The sequence below is a fragment of the Gavia stellata genome, chromosome 9, assembly GCF_030936135.1.
Source record: "Gavia stellata isolate bGavSte3 chromosome 9, bGavSte3.hap2, whole genome shotgun sequence".
NCBI lineage: Eukaryota > Metazoa > Chordata > Aves > Gaviiformes > Gaviidae > Gavia > Gavia stellata.
Genome location: NC_082602.1, coordinates 10,849,906 through 10,860,906, shown reverse-complemented (window position 1 = coordinate 10,860,906; position 11,001 = coordinate 10,849,906). Strand labels below are relative to the sequence as shown.

At 37.6% G+C, this 11,001-nt stretch overlaps 1 protein-coding gene across 1 annotated transcript in view; it reads right to left on the bottom strand.

The window, feature by feature from the left end:
• Positions 1 to 312: 312 nt before the first annotated feature.
• PARG (poly(ADP-ribose) glycohydrolase) overlaps positions 313 to 11,001 on the bottom strand; it is a 70,973-nt gene continuing 60,284 nt past the window's right edge. Inside the window, exons 16-18 of the mRNA XM_059821054.1 lie at positions 10,088 to 10,193; positions 4,588 to 4,716; positions 313 to 3,805 (exon numbers count right to left, since the gene is read on the bottom strand). Coding sequence (XP_059677037.1) covers positions 3,639 to 3,805; positions 4,588 to 4,716; positions 10,088 to 10,193 — 402 coding nt within the window. The 3' untranslated portion in view covers positions 313 to 3,638. The remainder of the gene's footprint in view (positions 3,806 to 4,587; positions 4,717 to 10,087; positions 10,194 to 11,001) is intronic.

Below are 11,001 nucleotides of genomic sequence, written 5' to 3'. Positions count from 1 at the left end.
AAGCAAATGGGGAATTAACATTGAAATGCCTGCATATGGCCATACACACATATGCAATCTCACACTCATGCTAACACCCTTCCAATTTACAGTAGTTACTTCCTTTTTGAATTGCCACACAGATGGGAGCAACTGCTACGATATTATACAGTAAGAATAACTTACTTTGCTATATTTTATGTGTCAAAATACTTGAATTATTAAATCTACTACGAGAACTACCTTCAGTATTGTGCCATGTACATTCAAATGTGCTGGAATTTCTCTGTCCTGGAAAGCATATTACAAGACAAAACACACAATATTATTTCAGTCAGAATTTTTTAATTGTATTCCTACAAAATCATGTAAACATTAGCATACAGATCCAGAAAAATCAATATAATATAATGGTGCATAAACTGTAAGTTTAGAAGAATGTCAGGAACACTTCAACAGTTTATAAATTAATATATACAGTAATGGGTACTCATCATTAGATAAGAACACCTCAAAACTGAGGAATTTAGGTGCAAGAGCTGTAAACAACAGAAACGCTCCGACACCAAACTTGACTATGAGGCAACACTGCAATCTACATGACTGCCTGTTGTTGTTTCATATTAAGCATTCAATTTAGCTGCTAAAAAGTATAAAACAAAAGTTTTGGTAGGAAGTTTATTTTTATTTGAAATCATATAGCAAACATCCCTAAAGTAATAAAAACCCCCAAAAACGGAATACTCCACTAAACAGGTTTCTAGAAGAGTGAAACTGAAGCTTACTAGGCTGCACAAAGAGATCATCAGCATCTCCATTCCATGCTACTTCAAACAGAGCACCAAAAGGCATCTCTAGCTAAAGAAAACATTTCAGGTAGTTTATAAATGGAGAGTGGTGGGTGGAGGGAAAAAGAAAGATGCAGAGCACGTCTTGGACTGATACAAAATTCCTGCTTCCACATGCAGCATTCTGGGCAGTTTAGCTCTTTATTGAATTAGAAAGTCATGGGAATGTAACGCCATTGTTGATTTCTTAACTCTGGGCTATTTTGCTTAAAAAACCCCCCAAAACAAGCAAGAAAAATATGATCTTCACAGCCTGTCTGCGATCGAAGTCATATTCAAAGTGTTCTTACAACATTGCCCTTTACAAGATCAAGGACACATGGTAGAATGCAGCGTTATTCAGATGGCACATTAAACAGAAAATGAGTTATTATTTTCCTTTTCTCCCATCCATAAAACCGTATTTCATAGTGAGAAAAAATGTATGGTAAACATACCCTAACAAATGATCTCAAATTAAAGGGATTCTTCCCCATCTAGAACATTGTCAGATATCAGTGAAAATACAGGCTGCGTAAAATTACTAGGATTATCCTGGAAACACCTGACACTGCAAAAACTCTCTTAACTGGATGTCCTATAATATGACCTTCAGAGAATCTTTCCAAAGTTAAATACATTTTTCAGTTTCTAGAGCTGAAGTAGAATTTTATGCCATCTTACTTTCGTACATTTTTCATACCTGACAAACCACCTCCCCTCACAATGGAAATTAATATTGCACTAATAAAGATGTATTTATTCACAATAAAGGGGAGGTCATATCTAGCCACCTAAAGCTTTTTGCTATATTTTCTTCCAGTTGTTTAGGAACAAATTCCGTTCACCTTTTCTATGGGAAATCCTGAGTAGTAAGGTGAAGAAGGTTTGGCAGATAGCACCAATTTTCCATCACTTGTCTTAATTAAGAGGGAACTTTTATCGTCAGCAATGCATCTAGAAGCACTATCAGAATTGAACCTAAATGCCCAAATAAGAGCTTATTATAATATACTGTTATTCCTGTTGCCAGAATCTCAGCCAACACTGAAACAGGAGCAAGAGAAAAGATTTCTGCTAACTCTGAGGACACAAGTTGCAAACACAGAAAAGGGCCTGAAATTCTATCCCAAATCTTTTCCTTATAATGCATGGGGGTGGAGAAAACTGCAGCTGGAGGGAAGAATAGGAGGAAACCCTTAAGCTGCTGTGTCTGTCACCTTCGAAGCAACACACTTCCAAGCTGCCTGCTTACCTTTAATGCACAGGTGCAGCCCTCTGAAGGTGTTTAAAAATGACCCAAGCTCTTTGCTATTGCTTCCACCAAAGCAGCTCAGGCAGCGAGTGCTTTATTGTAAGCCAGACTGCCAACAACTTCCAGCATTTAATTACCATGTCGTGTTTCAGGCTTGGAGAGGTTTTATCTGACATTAGCCAAAAGGATTTGTTGATACGAGAGCCTTAGCTCACTACATTCCCTGCTGTGGTTTCTACTTGTATTGCTAAACTGGCAATACCAACCATGACAGACCAGAAAATCTAACACAGAAGAGGCTAAACTTGGCAATTTGGGCTTAAACGGGGTTTAATTTGCTAACAGACAAATGTTTCATTGGATTGGCCCTGTACACAGATCTGGAGAAGTTTTATCACAGATTTACCTGCAGTTTTGTGTGAACTATTAAAGTACTACAGCAACACTAATTTGGTATTCACAGAGATAGGAATAGCACGGTTTTTACACATCTTTTGCCCTCTCTTCATTGTTACTGTTACCACGCCTAAAAAGATGCAGGCACAAACTCCTAACAAGACCTCATGTTCTTACGTGTAGCCTGTGGACTTTCCTCCCACTGATATGCAAGTGATTTCCAATCCCTCACTCAGATTATCCCATGGGGATCTTATACTCACATACATGCATATTGCGATAAAGGAGAACTGGTATGACAATATAAACACGACTAGCAGACCTTAATTCAAATGATATTGCCAACAACAGTGAACCTTGAGAAACTTCAAATATACTAACATGTCTAAAACCTTGTTCAATGTTGTACCAGATAGCACCAACAAAATGGTATTGAAGAGTTTCATGTGAAAATGTTTCCCTCTGATTCTAACTTTGGTCACATTTGTCATTTTCCCACCCTCCCATACTTTGTTTTTTCTCTGCTTCTTCATGCTAACTTTCATGTCTGATTCGATAAAGGCAATGCAATTGTGAAATACATTATAGCTCCCCCAGAACTGTTCAATTTTTAACCATTTATTTAAAAAATAGACTAAACCCAGGACATTAAGTTAAATGAATGAAAAAGTTGGTAAGATAATGAAGATACTGTGCCAGTCTTAAGGAGGTAATGAAATTGTTACAATTTTCAATAAGAACAGTCATGACAATGCTTCTTTCTAAAATCATCCCAGCTACCTGTACTCCATCACTAAGCTTACATGAGAAATCTAGGTAAGATCTCTGAAAAACAAAGGCAAAGGAGTACAGAGGAATCTTCTGAAGTCTTCCAGCAATCTCTTGACCGGAATTCAAATGTGTACCAAAATATCCTGCTTAACAAGGTATAATGCAAACCAGATTTACCAAAAAAAAAAATAAATTTTCTGTACACACATGAACAAGGTTTTCTTGTATGAAACCATCAAACAAAAAAAATCTCGTCTCTCAAAGGTGGGTTTTTTTTGTTTGGATGTTATACATAACTATCAATGCAGTCAATATATATTAAGTTAAGCCAATTCATACATTATACCCAGCAATTCACACAATATACCAGTGGGAGGAGATGAACAATATTCTGATCAAATACATTTATTTTAATCCTCAAAGCACAACCCTTTTTCTTCATCATCATCATCAGTAGAATCTGCATAGGACTCAACGGTATTGTATATGAAAGAGTACAGCTTGACATCTGGTCCTGAAGTAGAACAGCTTCTGCATTCTTCGTTGTAATATCTCAGTAACAGCCTATAAATGTCCCCTTAAAAAGAAAAAGAAATAATTAAAAAACATGTAAGATCATGCCATATGAAGAACATCTGATTGCAACTGAAGACCGAAAACGCACACTCACACTGCAATAGTGGCTAGGAACATCTCTTTAAATGAGCAGTGAAAAGAGGAGGTAGGCAACTGTATAAGGGGAAAGTGACTGTTCTCAAGTTTGTTCAGAACATAGGGTGGGCTCCCTCAACTTTCTGCTGAGCTTTCTGCACAAGATACCCGAACATTAGGCTTGCATATGTATTACTTACAAATGCATTGCCAATTACCTAGCGTTGTGCTTCTGTCCCAGAAATTAAAGACATTTAACAACCACAGTAGGGCAATGGGCACACTGCTTTTCTTGTATTGCTACTGGATAACACATCTAAACCATTAACTCATCTTGCAGGATCAAGCCAGAACCACTGTAAGACAAATCTATATTGAGAAGGCGTAAGCAGATTTTCCCTTTTTAAAGCATTTTGAGTTTTATTAAAAACTTTTGCAAACCTTCTGTCTACCACATGCATCTATGTTTTCCAAATCCTGCAGTGTAACTCCCAAGGGAATTACAAAAGGATTCTAAAAGTCTAACAGATTAACACTGCGCAGTTGATCCTGAATCAGAAGAGTTCCCCACTCTGGAAGCAGGTGTAAATAAATGGAGATGCATTTGCTTGTGTTCAGGACTTGATGACAATAATTCTTATTGGACAACTTCCACTTATAGAGACAGTTAAGTCTCTTTGCTGGATGAAAAGATTTCTTTATGCTCACCAATAGTTTGGCCCTTCTCACAGAGAAAAGTGTGCATGCTGTAAATATCCCGCATCAGCTCCACATCTCCAAAGGTAAAATAAACAACATCACGTCCAGCCTCAGCAGCTGCCAATATCTGTATTAAGGCTGAAACAACAAAGAAAGATTACACACATGAATATAGAACAAAACAATTAGCTGAAGGGAAAAACACAGCTTAAGTTTACAAAAAATCATACCACCCGTGTCCAGATGAATGCTGCAAAGCAATGTGAACAATGGGTAGATAAGTACTCCACTTTTAAAACGAAGTAAAGCATACTGGGCACTGCAGCTCAGAGTGTTGAAGTATCCTGCTGGAGTCACAAGTGACAACCACCCTTACTTTCCAGATAAACAATGCCCTTAAAAATCAAAGGTGTTTTTTTGGTCCGTGTCCCTCCGCAAGCAGCATACAGACATTAATTATCCAATAAACGTGTGCAACAGCATAAGACGACAGAGTTTAAGCTGCTTGCATCAAGTCACAAATAGTGGGGTAAAAAGCATCCATTAGCACATCACAATTTCCATTCTCTGCCGCTCTTCAGAAGGAACGGAGCCAGCCTTTTCACTTGGTAAGCTACGCAAAGCCGGAGCTGATCCAGCTTTTAGCTCCCAAGAGGAGATCTATGGTTCTGCAGCCTCTTACTGTGCAATTTAAGGTGTCCATTTTACCCATAATAGAAGTATGCAGCATGAAATATGATGGCTCGTTCTGACCTATAAAAAGCGAGTGGCGATGCCAGGAATGCAATTCAGGTTAACTTCCAGCTTTACGTCAAACTCACTGGACCAAGCTGCATCCCAAGTTCTGTCAATGGCTAACATTACAAAATACACAGAATTTGTTTTTCTATATGGAAAAGACAGAAGAACGTTTCCTATCTTGGAAACAGATTTTTGAAGATTCATCTTGAGAAACCCTCTGGGGTATTGATCAATGGTCCAGCTGAGCCAAGCTAATTACCCACTGCAACTGGAGAAAGTGGCTCTGGTCCAGCTACATTCTCTCACCCACCTCCTGACTTTTCTGCAGCTCTCAGATGCTCATCAGACATCTCACTGAGCCAATTCCATTCACCAACCTGACAGAAAAGTTATACGACAAAAGAATAAAAGCTAATTGTTTTCTGCTAGATTAGCAGTTGAATTGGCTGAGTGAACGGTTTGCTAAGAGCCAGAACTGATGCAAGGGAGGGCACCAGACCTTACAACAGCCAAGAACAGGGAAGGGGAGAAGAAAAACCAGGACCCTTTTAGGTAGCACCAAACTACTACAAGAGCACAGCTGTTTCACCAATCAGTACTGCGAGGCTGGAGTGTCACAGACGCATGCAATCAATCAGACATTCATTTTAGGTAATATTACAACAGTCCAAATAATGGATCCCAGCAACTATTTAATCTACTGCGGCTTGTCTTATTTCAGAGCCTATGGGTGCAGTTCTGACATTAATTCTTTCTGTTTCTACCCAGTAAGTAGTTAATTAAAGTATGATTAATATTGTCTTTGTAAAGATTAATTTTAAATAAAATAGCGTACATACTGCATTCCCACCTGCTAGTGGAAACTAAAGAGAAAGCTGCTCATAGCTCAGCTCAAGGATCTTTCACATTTTTAAACAGAGACCTATTAAAATACTGCATTCTTTAATCAAAAAAACCTCTTGTAAACCCATAGCTAAAATTACAAATCACACGATTCACATGTGAAATTAATCTCAATCTGGGAATGATATTTTATTTAAACTACTGAACCAGATATGGATTTGGTAAAGCTTCAGTAGTTCAGCTTTTAAAGGATCTAATTAACTAGCTTGCATAGGGGAACAGAATGTAATGAATCTTATTATTCATTCCAAACAAACAATGCAGTTTCACTTTATGGAAGATATTAAAAATATCCTACTGTTTATTTTGAATTGCTATGAATCTTATGAAACAAGGGTCAAAAATTTCTGTCAAGAATCAGGCTTCACAATCTTCTGGGCATTAACGATATACAATGCCACATGAAATTTCCATGCTACTGATACAAAAAGGAGCATCACAGGAAGAGCAACAGAGCCTGCGGTATAGGGGACTGGAGGGATTTGGGCTCTCTTGCCCCTTGCACCCAGCTGATGTAATCCCATTTAACTCTTCTGGACTCGCACCTGAAGGAATGGCTCTGCTGACATACCTTCTACCACCCAGCGAGGGTGGTAGAAGCATAATACAAATCCCTCTGGGGACCCAGCTATCCTCACAGGCCCTACATGTTCAGTCCCTTTTACCCAGAGGAAAGGATGTTATCACCAGGGAATCCCTCCCTTACTATGGTGCTGTTGCAGCAGCGCAGCCGAAGTCCAGAGATCGGTGCAAGGGAAGTGGCACCAGAGAAGTGGCACAGCAGGGGCAAGCAGAATGTAACTCCGCTACTGCAGGCACAGCAGTGCTATGCTGGGTTAAACACCCAGTACTCCTTGTGTTGTTGCCTAGTGTGTAAGTTCAGAACTGCAGTACTATCATGGTAGCACCCCAAGACTGCACACATTTACATGAGGCAAGATGTATGCTTTTCTCTCCTTCCACTAATCCTACAAGGGTCTTTTTAAAGCTGATGGCAGTCTTCCTATTGAACTTTATTTTCTCAGATAAATAAGAGCACCAGTTCAGCTAAAGAGTAGTCTCTCACAATCGTTAGAAGTTAAATTTATGTATTTATGAGATGCCTCATCAGATCATCTCCTTTGCATTTTCAATAAAAGTGTCTTTTGACAGTTGCATAGAGCCCCTGCAGCTAGTAATTGTTAAATTATCCTCTGGTTTGAAGAGCAAGACAAGATCTTCTAACTTCTCCCAATTATATAAACATACTTTTTTCAGTATTGAAAGTCTTAAGTTTATATTAAAATTTTGTGGCAATATCCCTAACTTAGCTGGAATCTGTCTTGTTTACATACCAGGTCTTTAATTTATAAAGCCGGATTATTTTTTTCCTCCCTTAAGACGACTCTAGTTTTCGCATCATCTGTCACCTTGAGTGAAACCATATTTTACATACAATCATGTTCCTTTAATTCATGACTAAAAAAAATCATGATAAAATGTCATAATGCATTATGGCGCTTATCCAGTTATATCCAATTACATCAAATACTTCGGTGGTTCTGAAGTCTGTTACAGATCCAGATACTACTTCTGAAAGGACAAGGGTGTATATTTAAGAACGTTAAATGAAAAAGCAAGATTTTAAACTACAAAAACTATTTTGTCATTGCAATACACTGTCAAGCCTGTGTAGTCAGCAAAAGCTATTATTTGGGCTCAGTGAAACAGTGATACTGATAATCTCAGTTTTCTAAAACATATTCTGAAATGGAGAATTTATAACTCCCTATGAAGTGTAAAAGATTATTCTCCTGTGCAAGACATTTGCTTATAATGAAGTGAAACCATTGAGAGAATTTGCAGTTCAGAATAACCCTATATAGCATTTTAGAACAAAAGGGAAAAACACCTTTAGCACTTATGACTGTGTAGGGAGTATCTGTGAGCTAGGAAAGACTTTACTTGGTTATCACACATCAAATGCAGCTCTATTCTGACGAAAACACACATGACAAACTACTGTACTCCTTTGTAGCTCAGTTTACAAAAAAAAAAAAAAGAATGAAGCCAGCTAGTTTCTAGTCAGCATCAGTTCAGAGAAAAAGGTCACATACTAAATGACTAGCTCCATATCCTACAGCACATCACTGTCATTTAATTCTCTTTATCAAGCATTGATTTTTCAGAGTCAACTAAGACATTAAGTTGAGTTTACAAAAAGCGTAAGTTAAGTGCAAGTTGAACCAATATCTGTCTTTGTAAGGTCTGCCAAAAGAACAAGAGAAGACTTGAAAGTGCAAACATGGATTTAGATGAATTTTTCAAAACAGCAGCAGTGCTGTAACTTGATGTTAAGTGTTAATTCTCACAAACTTTGGAAAAAAAATAAGGTTGACCCAAAACCAGAGGAAAAGTTACATAAATGGAAACTCAAACTAAAATATTAAGTTAAAATAAAACAATGTTTTACATGAGAATGTTCAAGTCTTTACGTGCTCTTGTTCTGCCCAGAGTTCATATCCAAGTTACGAAGCACCACATCTCACAGCTCATTTCTTTGCCTACGTCAAAGACTTTTCTTATGGGCTACCTCACCAAATGGACTCAGCTCTGGTGGTCTTTGTCAGTATGCTTCAGTTTTGAGCTCTGACTGATGGGGAGAGGAAGTAAAGCATTTCAGCGAGCAATCCCTATTCTAAAAGTCACATCCAGTATTGAACAAATAATGGCTTTGATCAGATGAGCCACATTTTTAGCAGAAACCCATACATTAAAAAAAAATATACATGGGATATTACAGTTCGGATCTGAGATGAGGCCTTATGCAAATCAAAGTATTAAACCTTCCTAACATAATCATGATCAAGTATGATCAGATCCTGCAGTAAATACTACTTCTGATATTGATGATCTGCACTTGGCAGCCTATTTTATCTAATGGAAATCAAAAAACAACTGTCAGGAAATCGATGAGCAGTGAGAAAAAAAATAGATGCTCAATGAGTAAAAGACATTAAGAAAGAAAACTAATGAAGCTGGTAGCCTGATGATTGTTTGTCTCAGTGTAACTATCTGAAGCTGTTCAGAAAAGCAAATTTTAAATACTCTCCAAATGTTTGAAAACAACAAAAATGTAAGTTTCTACTTGGAACTATATGAATCAGGATATCAATTTAAATGTCAGGATCCATCAGTTCTTGACTTGATGGGAAAAGTCTTAAATGAATGTAGGCATGTCATATCTGCCGCATTATAAATACTCTAATTAAAAATAAAAGAACATGAGAAAGTGAGTGATATAGCAGGCAAGTCAGGAAAAAAAGAAGCATGTCTGAGTGACTGAAAACCTCTCTGGCATACAGCAATATATTGAGGAGCAAAACTAAACATTAAGCATTGCCAGCAAGTTTGTGAAGCCTCGCAATTACCAGCTACTTTAAGCAGCTTTGCAGAGATAAGAATTTTAGGCATAATCTAAAAAGACTTGTCCACAAAGGTCAACTGATTTATATGACTGAAAACGGCAATGAACATGTTCTTTTGTGAACTAATATTGCGTGTCCATGCTTTTGAAGGTTTCAGTGCTACAGATCCTTCTAAACCCCTCATTTCACCATCATGTACTTACCTCAAACTTTAAACTGAAAATAGCATATAAAAGCAGCGCACATTTTTGTTAAGGCCACATTACTCATGGCATAAAGATCAAAGCTAATGAACCAGTTCTATGGACAGTTTAACTATTATTCCAATTCTTGGCTAAAATGTATTAATTTGAACAAGCCCAAAAAACATATTTGAACAACAACAACAAAAAAAGCCCAAGAATCAAAATCTAAAGTTATTTGATTAATTTGGACATTAATGAATTGTTACAATCTACCTTTTAATCGGGAGTCCCCTCCAAAGGCACCACATCCCCAGTTTCCCGTAGCTATTGCAGAGAGATGTTGAGGGGGAACATTGGGTCGAGAGAAGCCACAGTAGGCCTGCAGGGAGACAATAGTCAGAATGTGAAGCTGACAGGCAATCTGGTGTGATATTTTCAAACAATAAGATGATAACAATAATTAGTATTGTCTTCTAGCAATACCAAATTCAAACTACTTCGATACACCATTAGTCTTCCTTTAAATTTAAGGCCAATCACTACAGAATTTAAGGCAAAAAGAATTTTGCCTTATTTGGATCCAAGTTAAAAATTAGGTACAGGTGCTGACTCCCAGGGATTTCATCACAGCTATAGGAAACTTTTCAGAATAGAGAATAACTTTAACAGTAGATTGTGTTTGTTGCTTTTCGGCCTATTTTGCATACTTGACAGCTGAACTGCTGTGTCCAGTATTACTGAAAATTTCTCAAAACTGAAAATAAAATACAAAATCGCATCTTAGAACACAGGTCTAATGCAATAAATGAGGGTAGGAGGAAAAAGTGTGATATTCACTAAGAAATCTTGAGTAAAAGCAGTTGCTTCCATGTACAGAAAAAAGGATAAACTTCTTTGGGAAGTTTTTCAACAGTACAAAAATTTATCAAACTGGTACAATTGTCTGGTACAGATTGAAGTACCCACGGTTTCACTCCAACCTGATCTAAGCTGCAAATTCAGACTTCTGTTAGTCATAATTTAGCAGAGTACCATAACATAAAGTTTGCATAACAGGCACTTACACACCATCAGGTGCATGCAGCTTCTTGAGCTCTCTCAACTCAGAGCTATTAGTGTGCTTAATGTCCAAAGCATGTTTGTGTGAAACTGGTGGGGCAAGCAAGCTAGTAGCCCGGCTGCGTGGA